Source organism: Vitis riparia, chromosome 9 (genome assembly GCF_004353265.1).
Source record: "Vitis riparia cultivar Riparia Gloire de Montpellier isolate 1030 chromosome 9, EGFV_Vit.rip_1.0, whole genome shotgun sequence".
Taxonomy (NCBI): Eukaryota; Viridiplantae; Streptophyta; class Magnoliopsida; order Vitales; family Vitaceae; genus Vitis; species Vitis riparia.
In genome coordinates, this window is record NC_048439.1 from 13038756 (window position 1) to 13061978 (window position 23223).

The 23223-nt window shown below is 30.9% G+C and overlaps 1 protein-coding gene across 1 annotated transcript; it reads left to right on the forward strand.

Annotated features, from left to right (window-relative positions):
• Positions 1–18085: 18085 nt before the first annotated feature.
• LOC117922510 (aquaporin NIP6-1-like) lies at positions 18086–20809 on the forward strand. Its single transcript, XM_034840641.1, is given in 5 exon segments — positions 18086–18471; positions 18632–18800; positions 18803–19056; positions 19605–19666; positions 20174–20809. Coding segments are annotated over 5 exon segments (936 nt in total). The 5' UTR covers positions 18086–18231; the 3' UTR covers positions 20385–20809.
• The last annotated feature ends 2414 nt before the right edge of the window (positions 20810–23223 follow it).

Genomic DNA, 23223 nt, shown 5'->3' on the forward strand with positions numbered 1-23223 from the left:
TAGTAAAGACTGTAATGTACTAACTCCTAATTAGAGGGGTGACTTGTCTTGGTTGTCGAAATGAGTTTTACATGATGAGTGCACTAATGTATGTGATGCACATTGAATAAAATCTATGATAAATTATGACATAAGACTATTAGTTGTCATGATTCACCAAGCTACTATACTGTGTGTATTTTAACTTTGAGATGATATTGAGTTTATGTTGAAATCAATAATAGACTTTGACTTATGGGTAAGACTCTAAAGTGATCATATATTTTTATGGATTAGGTCACTATTGATGGAGGCTAATGACAATAGGTATTCTCATTAGAGGCACCATAATATTGCATGGGTTTGAGACAACGTGTCCTCTTAGGTGCTCCAAAGAATATGTGATCATGAAATTTGTGGTCGTAGGAATTCCTTTAGTGGAATTTGGCATATACTCTTTGGAGTTAGAGTATGTCATTTGCTCATGGAGTAAGTAGGATTTACAACTCAAATATTGGAGAAGTAATCTTGATAGGTGATAATACCTTGTTAGATTATAGACATCATTTCATAAGGAGTCTACATGTAGTGGATATCACAAACTTGAGCTTTGTCTCATTGTTATTTACATATGGTACTAGAGTGTAGTTGATTCTTTATAGTAGAATGTTGAATCAACTTTAAAATTGAATTTTAAGGGAGTCGATACTCCTATGGGTCTCAATAATCCCCATTTTGAGCTCATATATCATGTTGACACAGTTTGTGAGGGTTGGATCGACTTTTTATTCACTCTTGTGCATAAAGGTGTTTTGGTAATTATATAAGATTACATAGTGAATAGTAAATAAAATATCTAAATTGGGCTAATTGATTAATTAGATGACTCTTTTTGGTTAATTAATCAATTAGTACTCGTTTTGGACTAGATTAAGTGACTTAAGCCCTGATGGACTCAAGTCACTTAAGCTAAATAAGAGAGCACTATAAATATCCCTTAGGGATTAAGGTTAGGGTTCTATGGCTTTAGACAATCGTCTTCCACTTTAGAAAGAGAGCCAAAGATTTCTACCATTTCAAAACCCACACTTTAGAGTGCTAAGATCATTGTTTGGGTCATGGAACGGAAGATCTTGGGTCAACGAGACCTTTAAACTATTCAAACATGTTATTCACCATGAGGAATTGATCTAAAAACATCCAATTCATAGGTATGAGTATTATATCTCTAGATCTATAGTTAATAATGGTTTTTATTATTATTTTATATGACTAGTGGTTTAGACAAGTGGCAATAGATATTCTCAATGATGATATTATAATATTTTATGGGGTTTGAAACAATGTCTCCTTGAGTGATCCTAAATATTTGTGATTAGAAAATCTATAGTCATAATAATTCCTTTACTGGAATTTGACATGTCTTTTTTGATAAAAATATGACAGTTAATCATGATACAAGTGGATCTAAGACTGAAATATTGAAAAGGTAATATTGAGAAGTTGATAGCTACTATCTTTTTAGATTACAGACATTAATTCATGAGGAACCTATACATAATAAATAAGAGGTCACATACCAAAAAAATTAATTTATTTATATCTTGATTTGTCATAGGATACTAAAGTGTAAGTGAATTCTTTAATAGAGTGTTGATTCAATTTCACAACTTGATTTAGATGTCGTAGGCCTTTGCTCGAGCTTATATTCTTTGGTGGAATATGGTTTGTTGGGATTTTTTTTTTATAATAAGTGAGCATAAGGGTGTATAAGCATAAGCACATAAGTGTTTTTTAATAAGCTCAAGTTGCACTAGCACTTACAATTAAATAATTTATAGTTTCCACTCAGACTGTTTAATTATTTAGAGCTCATAAATCGTGTCAATTAATTAAATAAGAACAATCCGACTAGATTAAGTGGCTTAAGCCAATACGTTGGGCCCTAATCATTTAAGCCCACTTAGTGATCAATATAAACCCTCTTGGGGTTTAGGATTAGACAATCCTTCATAGCCCTCATCCCCTCAAGGAAAAAGAATACAACACTTCTCTTGTGCTTAGATCCAAGGAGAAAGTCATCAGGTAAATGACTCTAGAATATCGAGATTACTCTATATTGACTTGAAAACAATTTGGAAACATTCAAATCTAAGTATGTTTACTACACTCATCTTAAAAAGAATATTTTTTAAAAATAGACAAATTTTGCTACCTACAACTACTCATCGATCTTAGGGATCGAATTGTCTAGGACCTTAGATGCATGTTCCCCATTATTAAATCCTGATCCCAAAAAGCTACTTTTGAGAGAGAGACGAGAGAAGTTTTATACCTAAAATTGTGGGGTGTTAGGCAATTCTTTAACTTCTATTCTTTCAAAGAAGGTTTGTAAAAAAAAAAAAATCTCTAATGAAGAAATCGTTTCTACGAATTAGAAGTATCCATTTCTGCTAGTTCTCCACTCTTTCACAAAACTAGGTAAAAGTAGATATTGTTTGCTTTGCGGAAGACAAATAGAGGTCAATGTGGAAGTGTTTGAGAAGTAACCATCAAGTCAGATCCAATTTTGAGGACCACTTTGGGCGTAGCTAGGGATTCACCAAGCAGATCAAATATAATGAAGTTATTGAAAATGGACTCAAATATGATGTATTATATAGCAAGTGATCAGACCAGTGAATGAGGACCACTAAACTTGCCTTGCTTAAAGTTAAAGTCAAGTATCCATTCATCATTCTACCTTGATATGGACTCCACATCTGAATCATCTGCTTCTTTCATTTTTTACTTACATGAGTTATTGCTATTATAACATAAAACACACAACACAAAAGATGATTTTAGGCTATGTTTGATTCCCGAAAAATTTGAGAGAAAATGTAAGGGAAAGAAAATATAAAAGAAAAGTAGAAAGAAAGAAAAAAAAAAGTCAATAAATTATTTTTATTTGTTAGTTCAAACTCATTTTATTTATTTTAACTCATCAATAAAATAATTTAAAAATGTATAAGTTCTTAACTAATTATAATTATATTTGATTTTTTTAATAAGACAATCAAATATAAAAAAAATTATTTTTCTTTACATTTTTTTTTATTTTCTTAATATTTTTGGGAATCAAACATAAACCTTAAAAAATTATGGCGTTCAAAAAATTTTATTACCTTAAATTTTATAAATTTTAAAACTAATTTTGAAGAATATAAAATAAATTCATATTTTTTATATATAAATTTTTTTATACTTTATATAAAATTACTATTATTTGTTTTTTTTAAATCAAAATAAAAAAATTATCGAAACCATATCTTAATTATTTATAAATTTTTAAGAATATAAAATAAATTCATATTTTCTATATAAGAATTTTTATATTTTATATGAAAATTACTATTATCTCTTATTTCTAATTGGATTCAAATTATATCTTAATTTAAGTGTCATTTGAGTATATTTTTTGTTTTCTTTTTCTTTTTTAAATAAAAAAGGATAATAACTCCTAAATAAAATAAAAGAATTTTTTGAGACACATGTTAAAAAAATAATGATATTTAAAAGTCATTTAAGAAAATTGAAGTATGAAAACAAAAACTTATTATTATTAAGGACAAATAGTTCGTTCACCTTTTTTTATATAAGAATTAATAAAAATTACTATTATTTTCTAATTTTAAACAACACCAAATAAAAGTGTAAGGCTTTTTTTTAATCCAATTTAATAGAACGTTATTTTTACAAAGAATGGTGCATGTTCTAGTACAAAAAGAAAAAAAAAAGTGAAAAGGAAGTCAACCCATATAAAGAGAGAGAGAGAGAGAGAGAGAGAGGGAGAGAGAGAGAGGGAGGGAGGGAGGGAGGGAGGGAGGGAGAGAGAGAGAGAGAGAGAGAGAGAGAGAGAGAGAGAGGGAGAGAGAGAGAGGGAGGGAGGGAGGGAGGGAGGGAGGGAGAGAGAGGGAGAGAGAGAGAGAGAGAGAGAGAGAGAGAGAGAGAGAGAGAGAGGGAGAGAGAGAGAGGGAGGGAGGGAGGGAGGGAGGGAGGGAGAGAGAGGGAGAGAGAGAGAGAGAGAGAGAGAGAGAGAGAGAGAGAGAGAGAGAGATCAGAAAGCCAGAAACTGCACATGTTCAACTGGATAAGTATATGAAGAGGAAAGCCCACATGTTCAACTAGAAATGTCTAGGGAGACGAGAGGAAAGCCCAAACATGTTCCAAGCATCTGCAATTATTGTAGGTAATATGTTGGAAAGTCAGAAAATTGTAAACTTGAACCCATGTACAGTTGTTGGATGGGTAAAGGAAGCAAATTTCCACTTTGTTGAATCCAAGCATGTGCAATGTAGGAGCTTGACATTGAATCAATTAATACCTTTTCTTTTCTTTTCTTTTCTTTTCTTTTCTTTGTAAGTGGTGGTGGTTGTGGAGTTGTTTTCTTGCACTTATCTTTCAAACTCATAATGTCTATGGCAATATTTTGGTTTGGTTCTTTGAATGGTTCATGTTGGGAGCATTCTAAGTGGATAAAATCCCAACTCAAAACATAATGTTAGGACTAGTATTTAAAATCCAAAAATTCAGTTGACCCCTACCCCAAAAATAATAAATAAATAAATAATTTTTTATTATATTTATTCAAATTCATCCTTATCTTTTTTTATTATTCTTATATTTAGATGATAATGAAATTGAAGAAAGAGATCATATATAATATCTTTAAATTACTATTTTATCTCTTGTATTTACATTAAATTTTTTATTTTTTATGATTAATATTTCTATTTATTAAATAAATATTTTTTTTAATCTTATTATTTAGCAAAAAACAAAACTCTTAAATGATATTCTTCTTTTAAAATAAAAATAAAAAACTATTATTTTAATCAGAATACAAGTATTATTTTAAGTGCATCAAAATACAAGAAATTGAAATCATTAAATTCATTTCAATTAAAAAAAAATGAATAGAAACAAAATACTAATTTCCATTTCCATTCCCATATTTTCAAATTAAGATTTACATTGGTTAGGTAATGGTTTTTAAAAATTAATTAAAAAATAAAATGTTAAAAAAGTTTTATTATTTCAAGTTTTAAAATTTTTAAAAGTATATAAATAAATCAGTATTTGGTAAACCAACTTAATAACGTAAGGTACAGTGACTTAATAACTTAATTTAAGTCATTAAATAAATTAAATATATTTGATAAAATAACTTAATGGTATAACTTAAAGTAAAAAACAACGTTAAGTAATAAGTAAAAATAATTAATTTATTTTTAAGTCCACATCTTTTTTTATTCTTTTACTTTTATTTGTTTTAATTATTTTCAGTCTCTTTTATTACTTTACCACTTTCACTGTTACTCAACCTCTTTTACCCTAATTATAATTTATTATAATAAATATGTCAATTGATGATTTAAAATATATTTTAAGTTAATTTTATTTAATGGTCTTAATACTTAAAGTAAGAATTAAGTAATAAATTTTAAATTAACAACTTCGGTACGATTTAACTTAAAATCAACTTAAATCAGTAAATAATAAGTATTAAATTTTACCAAACAGACCTTTAATATGTATATTTTATATAAAAATTCTTGCTTTTTTTATATAAAAGTTTCTATTTTTAAAAATTAAAAATTAAAAATCTACCAAAAAAAATTAAAACCTTCAAATTCACTCCTTTTTTTATTTACTTGTAACATAAAATTACACCATCCCATGTCATCATCTAACGGTAAAATCAAATCTATAGGTAGGCAGTCTGCTGACTCTAGTCTGAGAGAGAACTCGTGCATGATGAATCCAAAAGCTGTTACAAAAGACAAATAAATCCGGTTCAACCCAATGCTTATTATTAGAAGGCTAACATCTTGCTACATCTTCGTACATTTGTCTGGCCCATGACAAACAGGTGTAAACTTGTCGAGATCGCTTGATATCGCCGACTGCGAATCGGATCAATGGTTTATGTCATCTAATACAGCCTCCTCGTGAAAACTAGGGTTTGTAATTCATTTTCGTGGTTCTTATTTGTAGCATGTCAAAGATTAAATACTTGAATCAAATAAAAAATGAAACAAGTAATAATTAAGTTAAAAATATAACCTAATTATTAAATAAAATGTTATGTAACTCATTTAATAATTAAGTCTAATTAAATTTTGCATGAGTCTATGTATATAATTAATCTTTCAATTTAATATCTTTATTACATAATTAATATATTTATTCAAAAAACAAATTTTAAATGAGTCAAATGAGAATTAAATATATTAGAATTATAATCAGGTTAATTAATATGATTATCAAATAAATCAATTTGAATCAAATTTTTATTATAGATTAACCTAAAAACAATTTTTTTTATTAGATAAATTAGGTTGATAGACACAAATTTAACTCAAATATAGTTATATCCAATTCAAACCTATGAATCAAACTTTACCTTGAAAACTAACTATTGATAAAGCATATGTTGTCATGATCCCACCATGTTTTTTTTTAGTATGTCCCTTCTCAAACTATTGAATTGTGAAGCTTGAATCAGTTTTATTATGCTTCGTTTGGAATGTTGGAGATCAAGTTGTTCGATTAGCTCACGGGGATCAAGCTCCCTGCTAAGCTCACGAGGGTTAAGCTCCCCATTGAGCTTGTGGGGATCAAGCTACTCAATCCATGATTTTTTTAATTTTTTTAATGAGATAAATGATAAATTTACTCTTATTATATATTTAACTCTTTAATATTTTAGAGTTTTTATTTTTGTGAGATTGCAGCCACAATTGAAAGGTGTTTCTGAAGTTTCATTATTGTAACTCTTCTTGTTCCTTTTGATTAGTGAATTGTTGAGTATTGGTGCACTCTATAGACATTGGGTTCACATTAATCGTCAAATCAAGTTAAAATTCCCGTATTCCTTTTATTTTTTATTCGTGTGTGTGCATGTTTTGGTTAACAAAAACACGTCTAGAATTCCCTTTTACCATACACTCAAAACTCCTTTGGGGAAAACACTTGCAACCCACCTAAAACTAACAATGAAATCTACCCTCGCCAATGTAATAAACAATACTTCTGCATACATAATAATATAAAGAAGAAGAAGAAAATTATTATACAAAATTAGAAAAAAATTTACATGTTGGGACTTTTAATTTCTGCATGAAATGCAACACAAATTGAAAAAGAGAGGTGATGACAAAAATTATCAAAATTAAATTCATCTTTATTTTCTTTTACCTTTTCTACTATTGTTGTCTTTTACTCTCTCATTTACCTTCTTTCCCACAATTTATGAAAAGTAAGCATGTACTAATTATATACATGTACATAGGATCCAAATTGATGCTCCAATACTGGTGGTCACTGTCTTTCCCAAAGTTGCAAGTTGCTAAGAGAATGATAAGGAAGGCACAGTCTTATTATTGTCTGGGTAGAACCTATGAGAATAATGTAAAGATGTAATGTTCTAAAGCTGTTATTTTTGTTCCTACATGTCCAGATCATCTACAGCATTGAATATATTCTTCCTTTTCCTCCTTTTTGATCATTTGAATAAAGCATATATGTTAAGACTATATTCAGTAGCTATTGCCTAGATATCACTAATGTGGGGCTCTCATTTTTTAAGCGATACCATCTTCACATGAAAATTAGAATTTGTACCACCTCTTACCATCTTCTTCCTTAAATTACCTTTCAGGGTCCTTTCTGTCCCTTCATCTATTTTCCCTTTCCCTCCATATTTTAAGATTTGAGTTAGAAAAAAAAAAAAAAACAACCCCCTTTGTTTTAAGAAATTCTTATTTTACAAATTAATTTTAATTTTAATTATTCTATGATGTAAATGTAATTGGCCTATTCAATGATTCAGTGGTAAAATAGTTATAGAGTGGACTTAGATAAAAATTAAAAAAATAATAATAAAAATACATGTTTGATAAGTGAGTAGAAGGTGGTTAAAATTTTGACTTGTGATGCTAGCAATGTAGCACTCCTAAACCTTGGGATTGACCTCTTAATTTTGGATTGGAATTCTATTTCAATTTTTAGGTTAAATACCTTAATTAGGGTTAGTGTAAAATCATAACTACAAATTATTATATGGTTTGATATTTTTAAAAACAAATTAGTTTTAGCAATAAGAATTTTTAATTTTACACTGCTTGTCAACTAGGCAAAAGCCATAAATTAATGATCTTCTCCAATGTCAGATTTTGCTTACTCCATTAGAGTTTGTTCACTAGGATGTTTAGATCCTGTTCCCATCATCTCCTCCAATGGATACAAGATATTATGTGAATTTTAATACATGCCCATCCACTTTCACTTGGCTCTACCTCCTTAAAGCTAAATCTGAAATGTATTCAACCTTTCATATTTTCAAAACATAAATTGAACTTCATTTTAATTGCAAATTAAAACACTTAGAACTTATGGGGTGGGTAATTTTGTTATCTCACTTCACAACTTCACTTTTTTGAAGTTGGTCATCAACTCTCATGCCTCACATACTGGACAAAATAGGGTTGCAAAAACATAGTGATATCTTTAAGAAAAAAAAAAGTCTTATAATTCTACTTGCTTAAGCTAATATTTCAGATTTTTGGTAAAAGTACAATAGATTTAATTTTATTTTAAAATGCAGTACATTAGAAAATATTTCCAAATGTACGACATTTTTTTGTCACGTTGAAAGGTATATCTTCAAGAGATACCTTCCACAATTTTTATATTAATGATACAAGTTTTAAAAAATAAAATTTAAACTAAAGGTGTTTCTTATTTTCATATTAATGATACACATTAAAAAAAAATTGAATTTAAACTAAAGGTTTCTATAATTCAACAAAATTGAATTTATATTAAAAATATATTTTTGAAAAGACACATTTATTATAAATTCAATTTTTTTTGTTGTGTTATAAATATAAAATTGTGGAAGGTGTCTTTTGAAGAGACATTTTTAATATAAATTCAATTTTTTTAACATGTTTGATTGATAAAAAAAATTGTGAAAATGTATTTCTTGAAGAAACACTTTTAGTATAAATTCAATTTTTAGGAATTGTGAAAAGTGTTTGTTGAAGAGACAACTTTAGTTTAAATTCAATTTTTTTATAAAGTGTATTATTGATATGAAAATCGTGGAAAGTGTCTTTTGAATAGATACCTTTAATTTAAATTCATTTTTTTTAAATATATATCATTGATATGAAAATTATAAAAAGTGTTTTTTCAAGAGACATCTACTAATGTGGCAAAAAGTGCCTTAAATTTGTCAATATCTTTTAAGAATTATTTTTTTAAGTTGCAATAGAGGTTAGAAAACCCCCTAATATCCCCATCAAATATTTGGATGTGACTTTTACTACTATTATTCATACCATTAATGCTTCTAACTTCTCATTTTGAATAAAAAAAAGTTTAATTTTTTTTTTAAATATCCATTAAAAGTCGTCTTCAATTTTAAGCCCAAATACTTTAAGTTTGAGATCTTTAGTTGTCAATGTTTACCTTACATTTAACCATATAATAGTTACAAACTAGAACACAAATCTATATATCCCTGCATTTCCTTGGTTATTATCCTTGATACAAGAAGGGCCACAAATGTCTTGCCTCTAATGTCTATATCCCCAGGTATCTCACTTTTAATGAAATTGTCTTTCCTTTTCAAATAGTCCATCTTTATCTCCTTTGTCTACTACTCACTAATTACTTCCATCTTTTTCTGCCTCATGCTCCTCCGTCCATCCTGTCTCCAATTCAAACTCTATCTCTCCCTTCTAATGCTTTTTCTACACCTTTAGATAGAAAGTTTATAGGCTGCAAATGGATCTTTCATATTAAAAGAAATGTTAGTTTAGTGGCTAAGTATAAAGTTCGACTAGTTGGAAAAGGACACAATCAAATTACTCATTTTAACTTTACTAAGACATTTAGTTCCATGGTTAAACCAGTCACCATTCATGTAGTTCTTACTATGACTCTCTTGCATCACTAGTTAATTCGATAATTATATGACAATAATGCTTTCCTCAACGGTGTTCTAAAAGAAGATGTAAATAGATGCAACCACTTGCATTTGAAGATGAAAGTTCTACTTAATTAGTGTGCGAACTTCAGAAGGTTCTTTGTGGCCTAAAAAATGCCTCATAGGCTTAGTTTGCCAAGCTTAAAACACCTCTCTCTATTGTTAGCTTCCTTTCCTCCAAAGTTAATAGCTCTCTAGTTGTTAAATTCAACTCTCATTATTGTATTTATGTGTTGGTTTATGTCAATGTGATATCTATCAAGGGTGATGCTACAATTATTGATCATATGGTTTTGTAGTTAAATGTGGTTTTTGTTGTCAAAGGACTTAGGTGCTCTCAATTTCTTCCTATGAATTGAAGTTCACAAGCTACCTAGTGGAATTATATATGCATTTATGGGAAGTATGTAGACATTTTCAGAAAGATGGCCTTGAAGAAAGGCATTATTAACATCCAACTATCACAATTGCCAACCTTTACTGACTGCCAGGCTTAGAACAAGTCGTATTGTTGTCGGCTTGACAACCAAACTAAAGGTGTCATGATAATCCACGTCAGGTCGCTAATGAAAACCTTTGGTAACTAATCTGGCTTTATACCTGTCAATAAAGCCATTACGAAGTCGTTTAATACGAAAAACCCACTTACATCCAACAAGATTCTACATAGAAGTAGATGGAACAAGCTCCCAAGTTCCATTCCGAACAAGAGCATCAAATTCATCATTCATGGCTTGTCTCCATTTGGGATCGGTAAGGGTTTGGTTAACAGTATGAGGCTCAATGTCTGATGGTTGAGAAAGGACAGCAGTGAGATTCATCTTGGTTAGGGGTTTGTGGATGTTTTTTTTTGCTCTAGTGGTCATGGGATGGGTATTTTGATGGGTGGATGGAGATATGGTTGAAGTAAAAGAGGTCTCAGAATTGTATGGTTCTGATGGTAAACGGTCGATTGGTGAGGAGGGGTGGTCGACCGGTTGGGCATTTTGGGACTGATGTTAACACAAGGAATCTCTTTGTGGAGGAGTATTGAGTGAGCCATTTGAAATGGTTAGAGTTTGGACTGGTGGAAGCTAGTTGGAAATGAGCTCTGGGGTGGGACAAGTTAGATGGGATTGGTGAGTGGTAAAGGGAAAAGTGTTTTTAAGAAATTTGACATGACAAGAAATATAGGTTTTAAAGGTGGACAGATCAAGACAGATATAGGCACTTTGTGTTGAAGAGTTACCAAGAAAAAACACAAGGAATGGAATGAGAGTCAAGTTTATGTTGAGAATAAGGACAAAGCCACGTTGGGTGAAGACCCAAAGAGTTTGTCAAAAGGATATGAGAAATGTAGTGTGGGTGTGGGCATACGGTTGATGAGATATACAATAGTGGCAAAGGCGTAAGTCCAAAAAGTTAGAGGCATCGATGCATGAGTGAGAAGAGATAGACCGGTTTCAACAATATGGCGATGACGTCGTTCGAAAAGACCATTGTGTTCAGGTGTATGTGATGGTGTAGTAAGATGGGATATACCATTGGTGGAGAGAAAATTATCAAGGGTTTGATATTCGCCACCATTATCTGAATAGAGGGTAACAATTCGGTGTTTAAATTGGTTTTCGACTAATGCCTTGAAGCGCACAAAGACATCATACACATGGGATTTCCGTTTAAGTGGATAGTACCAAATATACCATGTATAATGATCAACAAAAATAACATAGTACTGAAAACCATCAATAGAAGAAATACGAGAGGTCCATACATCAAAAAAGAAAAGTTCAAGTGGATGGGATGAGGTTAAGGTAGAAGAAGAAAATGGAATTTTATGACTTTTATTACATGAACAGGCATTACAATGTGTGGAAGAGGATAACAGACTAGACAATAATAAATAAAACTTAGAGACAATATTTTCATGATAGTAAATGATGGATGACCTAGTCTAAAGTGCCACTCGGACGAAGTGGTCTTGACACTGGAAAATGCAAGCAACGGTGAAGAGGTAATAGAAGGGAATGTAGTCGGCCACTCATATACACCATCCGTAGGTTCACCCATCAAAAGGATTGCCCCTGTGTTTAGATCCTTCACCTAAAAAGCAGAGGGTGAGAATTCAACAGAAACATGGTTATTAGTGCAAAATTGATAAATTGAAATTAAGTTATTTTGCATGAAAGGGACACAGAAGATGTTTTGTAAAGTAAAGGTGCGAGATGAAGTAAGTATGGTGGTAGAACTGGTATGTGTGATAGGAAGAGCCGATCCATTGCCGATCATGATATCATCAAATTCTTGATACAGGCTATGAAGAGAGAGATTGCTTAAGTCAGACATAACGTGGTGAGATGCTCCATTATCCAACAGACAAGTAGGAGTAATGTTGTTGCCGAGAATAGCATGATTGGCTCATGGTTGCCAAGGTTTAGAGGGGCGATATCATTGGGTGCCTTAAGGACAAGGTGTCGAGGATTGTTGATTAGTGACAAGCCGAAACATCGTGCATCGCTTGGCAATGTGTCCTTGAATACCACATGCTTGACAACGACCCAAATAAGGTTTGGGTTGGTGTTGATCATGAGGAGAAAACGTAGTGGTAAGGCCTGGTTGTTGTGGAGTGGTGGTTGGTGGACGCCAATTTGGACGATTCCGAAAGGCTGTAGAATTTTTCGTTGCTGGTAGTGATAAAGGAGATGGTTGAGCGGTCTGAAGAGATGCTTATTTGTTAAGAAGTTTCTCATGGAGCTCAGAAAAAAAAATTAACGTGTCACAGGCATTAGTTACATCAATGATGGATTTCTACTCATCACTTAGTCCTTCAAGAACCCGATCAATAAGATCTTCATCATCAACTGGCTTCCCCAAAAGGGCAAGTTCATTGGCACAAGTTTTTATCGCCTGCAAATATTCACTAATTGATTTTGAGCCCTTGGTACACCTCTTTAATTGTTCCTTCAATTGTTTAATATGACCACGAGATGGTTTGGCATAGGTATTGGCTAAGGTTTGCCATGCATCAAGGGAAGTGGTGGTGCAGGCAATAAGCAGTTATAGTGAAACGGAGATAGCACCAAGGAGAGCACTAAAGATGAGACGATCCTGACACCTCCAGGTTGTGTATGCCGGATTTGGGGATGCAACACCAGTGACAGTGATAATGGGTGGTGGTGGAGTATGAGCGCCATCAATGAAGTGATGAAGATCATAACCTTCAATAAGAGATTGGATTTGAAGGCTCCATGTGAGATAATTGGTGGATGACAATTTGGTGATATGGGAGAGATTGATTGTAAGGAGGGGACATTGAGGATCTTGGGAGTTTTGGATGGTGATAGGATCGTTGGTGGAAGAGAAGGATGCACCGGAAGCCATTGAGGAAAAGGAAAAAAAAAAGGAAGAAAATATGCCTAAGAAGATTAGGCTCTTGATACCATGTTGAAGTAGAAAGAGAATTATTGAGAAACAATGACTTAACTTTTCCATTGATTAAGAATGAATATATATACACAAAACCTAAAACACAAAAATAGAAAACAATCATAGAATTAGGGAATTACAACAAAAATAGGAAACAATCCTAGAATTAGCCCAAAACACAAAAATAGGAAACAATTCTAAAATTAGGGAATTACAACAAAAATAGGAAGTTACAACTAATTACAAGAATTTGAAAATAGAAAGAAAATCTATTGTAATGAATTCTCTAATAGTATAGGGATATAGTTGGTGCCTTATATTATGTTACGATAATAACACCAGAAATCGGTTATAGTGTGAACAAGGCGTGCCACTTCATGCAAAATCTCCTTGATATGCATTAGGAAGGCACTTAAGGGAATTCTTAGATATCTAAAGGGCTCCATTGATTATGATTTGCTAGTGCACAAGTTCACTAACCTTGATTTAGCACATTACTCAAATGTTGATTCGGCCACATATTCGAATGATTGAAAATCCACCTTAGGCTTTTTTTTTTCCTTGGTGGAAACTTAGGTCACATTTGGTTTGAAAAACATTTTATAGTTTTTATTTTCTTTTTTGGAAAATATGTTTGATTAATGAAAGTAAAACTTCTTTTTTAGAAAATGAAATTTGTAAGATCTTATTTGGTTAATTTTAAGTTTTCACCTATATATATACATATATATATAAGGATGATAAAATAACGAAAAATTGGCAATACTTCATTGAAATTTTTGGCTTCGGTCATCATCAAAGGAACAAATGGTGGAGAAATGTTGAATGATATTTCAGTATTTATTAATTTTTTTCACAATTTTTTTTTTAGAATTCCCCTTTTTTATCAATCAATAATTGCTCCTTAGCTCTTAATTTGCTTCGTCACACCATTCCTCTTGTTGGTTAAACCCTAAACATTGGTTTGTGGAAGGGGAAATCAAACCCAACATAAAAGGCTCACTTTGAACCTTTTGCAAACATTCAAGCAAATTTATGCACAAAAATGTATATATTTAAGTCCATCATAAAAACAAAATATTGAAAGAATATTTTAATAAATTAATTGATTCTAATAATTTTATTTTTAAATTTTATTTAATCGATTACTAAAAATATAAATACCATCATGATTATTTTCTTAACTGGTCTGTTTTTTATATCATTTATATGTTGATTAAATATTACAAAATATAAATGTTAAAAAAAACATACATATATATATAATCATTTATTGTATATCATTGAATCCATTTGAATTAAATAGATCATAATTTCAATACTAAATATATTTTCATTATTAAATGTCATAATATTATTATTAAATAATATTTAATGTAGCTTAATAATAAATAAACAATTAAAAAATTCATATTTCTTATCGATATACACAATTTTATTATCAAATATAACAAATTATATCATACATTATCAATTTCACCAACAATAAATAAGTAAAAAATTCAAAATTTCAATTTTAATTCTTGTATCATTTCTTAGAGTTTTTCCTAACATTTTCATGAATTTTGATCAACTTTTGTTCTACCAATATTTTGTTCCACCAAAATTTTTCGTTGTATTCCGATATATCTGTAAAATCGAGTTACCAATATATTTGTCAAAACAAATATTTTCATCCTTACTATTACATTGTATTTGTTTGTTATTCTTTTAAAATGGTTTAATATAATATTTGATTATATTTATAAAATAAATTCCCTTATAATAATCCATAGTATAATAAATAAACAAATACTTATATTATATTAACATTTTATTTCAAATATTTATTATAATATTTATTTCATATGTCAAAAATATTATTTTTGTATCATGGGTCTCACGAGGTCTTTTAGGTAGTTTTATTCATTTATTCATGTTCAACTTTTTAGAAAATAATTTTCCCCTTTTTAAAAAATATTTTGAAAACACTAAATTGGTGTTTTCACTTTTTCCATTTTTTTTAAACTTAATTTTCTAGATAATAAAAACGCAAAAAAAAAAAAAAAAAAAAAAAAAGCGCCTATCCAAACATGTATTTTGATCTAATTTATGGTTTCTATAAATAAGGACACAAAATTATTTAAACAAACAAAGGCTTAGTTATCCTAGGGATTCAAACATCATGTTTTGTTTTTTTGTTTTTGTTTTCTCTTTTTTCTTTTTTCTTTTTTGAATTAATTGAAAAATACTCATGTTAAAAGTGCAACAAAAATGTTTTTAAAAATAGTTTTTGAGAATTATTTTTAAAAAATAATTTTTAATATTTGTAAGTAAAAACCTATTTGAAAACTCAAAATATTTTTACTTATTTTGCATATATTTTAGATATTTTTTAAAAATAGTATTTATTGTAATATTTTTTTTCAATCATTCTCATATTTATATAATTATTTGTTAAAAAAATTAATATAAAAATAATTAAAAACAATTAAATTATATCTTAAAAAATTACCATATTATTTTTAAAAAATAAAAAATTATTTTCAAATTATTAAATATATTTTTTTATTTTTTTATTCTTAAAAATATAAAATTGTCTTTGAAAACAGCTTCCAAATCATACGTAAAACTTCTCAAAATTGCTCGTGATCTCATTTCTCTTTATTGAAAAATGAAGAAAAAAAAATGAAAGAAAATAAAATTCCTTAAAATTTGTGAAACTTTCAAATATAATAAAAATTATTTTTAAAAATTAATAGAAAAAAAAAAAAAAGCAATCTCTTTTCTATTTTTTCTAACCATATAATTCTTTTTTCCTTTTCTAACTGTTGATATGAGGACAAATTTCAAAGAATCTTCATCATATCTCAATAGCGTCAGATTTTTAATTTCTCTAACATATTCTAAAATTAAAGGATATAGTGTTTAAATTATGAACAACGCATCGTAGAAAGCAAGGAGTTCAATAATTTAAAAGAGAAAATGGTATTCCTTTTTCTCTAATTGACTCAGAATTGGAACAATTGGTTGGCTAGCAACTTCTCTGAAAGTGGATGGAACCCACAACCTACAATTTTAATATATAGTTAGTTTTAGTATCATGTATAGGAATATTAAAATATGAATGGATATGGACATCCTTAAAAACCAAAAAGAGTGGGGATTATTGGTCAATTGAATATCTTATTATTATATGCTAACCATGTATTCATCTAACTTGAGTGTGAGTTTATTATACTAACCTTAGATTAAAAGATTTGTAATTAAGAATGGATCAATGTTTTGTTAGAAATTATTATAGATTTTATCAAATAAAAATTAATTGTTGATTTTAAAATATTAGAAAACTACTTTAAATGATTATTGGATTAGGTGTTGTTTGTTTTTTGGCTGAATATAAAAGCCAAAATATTTGGCTTTTTCTATTTAGTTAAAAGTAATTCATTAATATCAACTAATATAATTAATTAAACTAAACTTATTAATAATAAGTTCACTTTAATTATATTGGTCGATATTAATAGATTATTTTTATAAAAATAAACACCCCCTAAGTATTTTGTAGGTGGTTTTCATTGTTTTTAGCAATCCAAATATTAAGGTTCTGTTTGATAATTATTTTCGAAAACTGTTCTGAAAAACAGTTTTTGAAAATTGTTCTCTAATGTTTTGTGAAATAAAAGTCTGTTTTTGAGCTTAAAATGTTTTTAATATTTTTAATATGTTTTAAAAATAATTTTTATATACAGTGCTTTAGTTTTAATCATTTTATATACTTGAATAATTATTTTTTAAAACAGTCTTTTGAAAATAAATAAAAACAATAGAAAACAATTAAAAGATATTATCTAAAAACATTTTATTTCATATTCTTAAGAACATAAAATAGAAAATAATTTATAATTGTCAAATATGTTTTCTTATTCTTTTGTTCTCAAAAACAAAAAACTATTCTTAAAAACAGTTGTCCAACAGTCCCTGAAAATCTTTATAAAAGCTTCTGATTTTTTTTGCTTTTTCTTTTTTCTTTTTGATCTTTTTATAAAAGTGCCATATATTAATAAAAATATGTTTATAAAAAACTTGTCTTAACACCTCTTTTATAAATAAATAAATAAATAAATATATATATATATATATATATATATATATTAAAGAGATATGGAGTACCATGCCTACACTTGACCATACTTATAGTATATAAACATTACAAAAGGTTTAGCTTCGTAACAAGACATGGGTTTAGTACTCCCTTCAAAGATTAATAATAAATTAATTAATAAATAAACAAAACAAATCCTTTAATTGAGGGGGAAATATTGGAAGTAAAAGAAGACCCAGATTTGTTGCTTCTCTTCCAAACATGTAGACTCAACCTTTGTGTAGCCATTTTACTCAGGAAAAGTCCAGAAACTACCCCAACACTGGTGCAACTCTCTTCTCATGTATATGGTCAAGCTTTGAAAAGAGCTAAAAAAAGCAAAAAGAGAAGCGTGAGAGAAGTGAGTGAAGACACAGTAAAAGAATGATTCATGTCTCAATGAATTGTTCAGAGTCCTGAGTGCATGAGTTCCCCTCTCTTCAATTCACATATGTCCCACCACCCACTTTCAATCCCATTTTGATCAATTCCAGCCACTCACTCCCTTCCTCTCTTTTCCTCCCTGATTCTCAAGTCAACCATCTTTCCACTATAAATACCACATTTGGTCTATGGCCTTAGACACAAGGAGACAAGTGAGAACTCAAAGCTCCTAGTTAATTTGTTCTGTGTTTTTGTTTTTGCTTTTGTTTGATTTTGGAGTGTTGAGTTATAGTGGTGAGATATGGACACAGACCATGATGTTCCATCAGCCCCCTCAACACCTGTAACTCCATCCACACCTGGGGCTCCTCTCTTTCATGGGTTCAAGGCACACGGAACCAGTAGTGGCAATGGTAGAAGATCTTTTCTCAGGAGCTGCAAGTGCTTCAGTGTTGAACAGTGGGCCATGGAAGAAGGCAGCTTGCCTACTCTCTCTTGCTCATGGCCTACTCCACCACTTCCTGTCTCACTTGCCAGAAAGGTATATCTGAGTGAGAGATACCCTTTTGAAATGCACAACTTTCCTTTCATTTTACTTCTTAAGTCATTTCATGATATAATATATATGATTTTGTACTAGACCCATGTTTCCGGGCATGATGTGTAACTCTTGATTGGTTTGATGACATATGGCCCAGCAGATGGGAGCTGAGTTCATAGGCACCTTCATGCTGATTTTTGGAGGGACAGCCACAGGAATTGTGAACCAAAAGACACAAGGCTCCGAGACCCTCCTGGGGCTGGCAGCCTCCACCGGGCTGGCGGTGATGGTCATAATACTCTCTACCGGTCACATCTCAGGCGCCCACCTCAACCTGCTGTGACCATTGCCTTTGCTGCGCTAAGGCACTTCCCATGGAAGCACGTCCCAGTCTACATAGGATCACAATTGATGGGATCATTGTGTGCTGCATTTGCACTGAAAGGGATATTCAACCCAGTAATGGATGGAGGCGTGACGGTTCCTTCTCATTCAGGGGCGTACGGTCAGGCCTTCGCTCTGGAGTTCATCATTTCCTTCTTCCTCATGTTTGTTGTCACTGCTGTCGCCACCGACACCAGAGCAGTAAGTCCCTAAACCCATGCATATTCATGTACCAACTCTCTTTCCACACTACTCATCAATTTTTCAAATTCACATTCAATAATTTTTGCCTTTAAAAGCAAAAAAAAAGTGCATTAATATAATTCTTGAAAAAAAAAATACATATACTTTGCAGAAAATAACATAAGCAAGAGACAGAGTCGTTTTCAAGCTTTATCTTTGATCTTTTTTAATTTGTAAGCAAAGAAACAGGAGTCAACGGAGGAAACATGGGTAACATGCAACTCCACTTCCCCATGATGGGTATGATGAATGATAATAATACAAAAACCGGGTTCTTTGGGATTGACCCCTCTACTCAATTTAATAAATTTGCCCAATTTTCTAGCACTCATAACAAGGGAGATGAGATGAGCTGTGATGAGATGAGAAGGGGCACCGACCCTCACTCTTTCTTAATCATCATTTGAAAATTTTGTATTTTTTTATTTTTTATTTGTGTTGGGCAAAGGAGAAGAAAAAAGGGAGGTGAAAGGGGGAATCTTGTAATGTGGGTGAGTTTGTGATAGGTGGGATCGCTGGCGGGCATCGCGGTGGGAGGCACTGTCATGCTCAATATTCTCATCGCCGGGTATGTCTATGTCTATCCCTAGCCTACTCCTAAATTTCTAGTTCTCATGCTATTTTTCTAATTCGTCATATCAACTACAATTACAATATTCCATAGAACATAAGAAATATATCTATCACTTCAACAATCATTTCGGAGAAACTCAGAAATTAAATCATATTGAGTCATTTCACCGTGGAGTTGTATCACTATGTGACGTCGAATTATTAATTTTCTTAAAAAATTTAAAAAATTATTAATTCAACGTGACATTAGAGTCTGAATTAGCGAGAAGTCATGAGTTTAAGTCATCTCTCAATAATTTACATATTTGTTTCTTTATTTATAATTGTTTGGTATATATTGAGCGAAAATTTTATAAGTTTAAGTTTTTAGGAAAATTGATATTTCAATGAAACCATCTTTAAAGCACAATCAATGGATCCTCTCACACAAAATTTCAGTGTGAGTTGCATTTTAGGGATGACGTCCTGAATGCTACCCTATTGGGTGTGTACACTTGTATAGGGAAACCACTGGAGCATCCATGAACCCAGTGAGAACACTGGGGCCAGCCATAGCTGTAAACAACTTCAAAGCCATATGGGTTTACCTCACTGCACCCATCCTTGGAGCTCTGTGTGGGGCAGGTGTCTACACAGCCGTGAAGCTTCCAGAGGAAGATGGTAACACTCACTCTCTCAACAAGTCCATGACGGTGCAGAGCTTCAGAAGGTGACCAGTCAATGTCATCTGTAGGCCTACAACATAAATTCAGAAACTTCACTAGAAAGGTAAGGCAGTTCTTTGAAGAGATCAGAAACAACAGCCCAATGGAGATCCGGCCAGTACATACAATACATAGACCAGACCCAAGGTTTCATTTGTTCAAATCCCAGTATGAGCAATGGGAGGTTACCTGCATTCAAATGTGTAATGGAAGAATTGGGAATTGAGTAAAGAAGGCTTACTAGTTCTGTTTTCTGTTTTAGGCTAAGGGTGGAGGTGGGGCTGTTTAATAAAAGGTCAACTCCATCTTAAGGCTTTGTTTGTTATCCTTATTTACTCATCTTGTTTCTCATTCTTTTGCATGTGTGTGTGTGTTTTCATAATGGCCCTGCAAGATATGCCCAATCAATAAAGTTGATGGTGGATTGAGACTGATTTTCTGTTTTGTTCATCTCAATCTTGAGCTAAATTTACAATTTTTTTAGGGTTAACATTCAGTCAAAGAACATATGTACTTAAGATGCCTGTCTTTTGAAACTAAACAAGGGCATCCTATTCTTTTCCTCTTCCCCCTCCAATAGAACATGCCCATGTTCATTCCTAGAATCAAAATAGATTCCATTAATGCTATTTATGGTTCTCACAAAAGTACTAAGAAAAGAAGAAAAAATTAATATGAAAATGATTTTCTTATGTTTGGATATACTAGGAAAAATAGTAAAATAAAAAGTTATATATGATTAAAATTAATAAGAAACTTATATATTTTTAAGTCATTTAATCTTTATATAAAAAAAGTTAAATAAGTAAAATGAATTTGAAATAGGACATAAAAATAATTTATTAATTTTAAATTATTTTCTTTTTCTTTTTTTTTTTCTCATATTTTGCTTCAAACTTTTTAGAAACCAAACATAACCTAAAGGACTCCAAACCAAGTTTACATTGGGAGGGTGGTAAATTTAGGACAAGTTTGCATTGTGATCAAATGCACTTGATATTCATCATCCTAGATAGATGGATCAAAAGTTAAAAACTCCCCACCAGCCAAGGGGACCCTTCTAGAGGATTAGAATGACATAGGGGTAAAAAGCAGAGCAAAATGCTAAATAATCACAATCATATAATGTACCTAAATTCAGAATTTCAGTGATAGAAGTGCAAGCATACAAAAAAAATGACTCCCATGCTTAATGGAAAGGAAAAGGAAAGAAAAAACATAAAAGATAAGACTATGTTTGGTTCTTCGAAAGTTTGAAGGAAAATGTGATAACAAAAAAATAGAGAGAAAAAGTGAAGGAAAATAAAAAATAGATTTAAAGTTAATAAATTATTTTTATATATTATTTCAAAGTTTTTTCATGGATTTAACTCTTCTATATATAGATTAAATAATTTGAAAATATACAAATTTCTTAATAATTTTAACTATATTTAACTTTCTTTTGTATTTTTCATAATAAAGTCAAACATAAGAAAATTATTTTTCTTACTATTTTTTTTCCCTACTACTTTTTAGGAACCAAACATAGCCTAAGTGAAACTGAAAAAGAAAACCGTTATATGGATTCGCCAATCTGCTACAAATTTATGATATTTCGTCCTTCTCTATTGTCTCTAGTCAAATGAAGCACAGGCACATTTTGCCTTCTAGTACGCTTAGATTATCCATAGAGCTCTCTCAAAAAAGTTTAACATTGAATACATGTTTTAGTGATCATGCTTTCAAAATCTTAACTTCTAAATTCCAAAGATTTGGAACATAAACACATGAGGATGATCATACAGACCTTTAGGGAATCCAGGTTTGAGTCCTTAATTACTCGACCAAGTTGATGAATTTTCAAACTAACTCTTCCAACACTGTAGAGCTGGGCATCAAAATTATTATTTTACCAACCCCAAACCTGTCAGGGGTAGGTATGTCAGAGATTCTGGGTCCAACCAGCCAAAGTGATGCAGGCGATATGCTAAAGCTGGTTTGGAGAATACCACAGGGCGTAATAACCACGGCCAGAGCCTAACAAAAACAGAAAATTCTACAGGAGATAAGGGGGAAGCCTGACTCAAGGATAAATGCAGGATGCTCTGTCAGAGCCCAGCTTACCCATCACAATGAAGCGTTTTAAGTTTTAGTTCATTTTTTATTTTAGTCTTCATTTTTTATGAATTTTATATTGGGCATATTATGGTCAGTTTAGATTCAGGAACTAAGTGTGGTTAATAAGGGGATGGCCCATGTATTGACCCTTTCTCTTTTGGCTTATGTACGTAGTAGTTTTTATTTTGGGTCACTTTCTAATGAGTCTTGTGTAGCAACTGGCTTTAGTCTGAACCTCACTTTAGTTCCAGGTTCACCTGGCTTGTATTTCACCTCATGGCTCATCTAGGCCAAAAAGCTGTATAAGGATCAGCTTTGAAGGTTTTCCTTTTCTTGGCCTCCAAACAATAAAATAAGTTTGATTCAGATTTTTTTTTTTTTTTCTCTCTCCTTCCAGCAAACAAAGGAAGCATAAAGGTCTGATCAACCAAAGAAAAAAACTGAATTCATCCAATTTCAACCATTTTTTACTCAATTGATGGTTAACTTACAAGCTAAATCATGAACCTGAAAACATTTGAACTTCATAGCTTATACAGGCATATTTTACACTTTTTTTTTTCCTTTTTTGGTGGGTCAGAAAGAGATTTGTCAAGAGAAGATGAATGAAATGTTGAGTGCCAGGGAGATTATCCGGTTGAAAATCCTGGAGTTCTTGCATCAAGTCACCTGTCAGCACAAATAATATGCCCATTTGAAGGAGTTGAATGGACCCTATTGAGTAATTCAGCAAAATTTTTGAACCAGT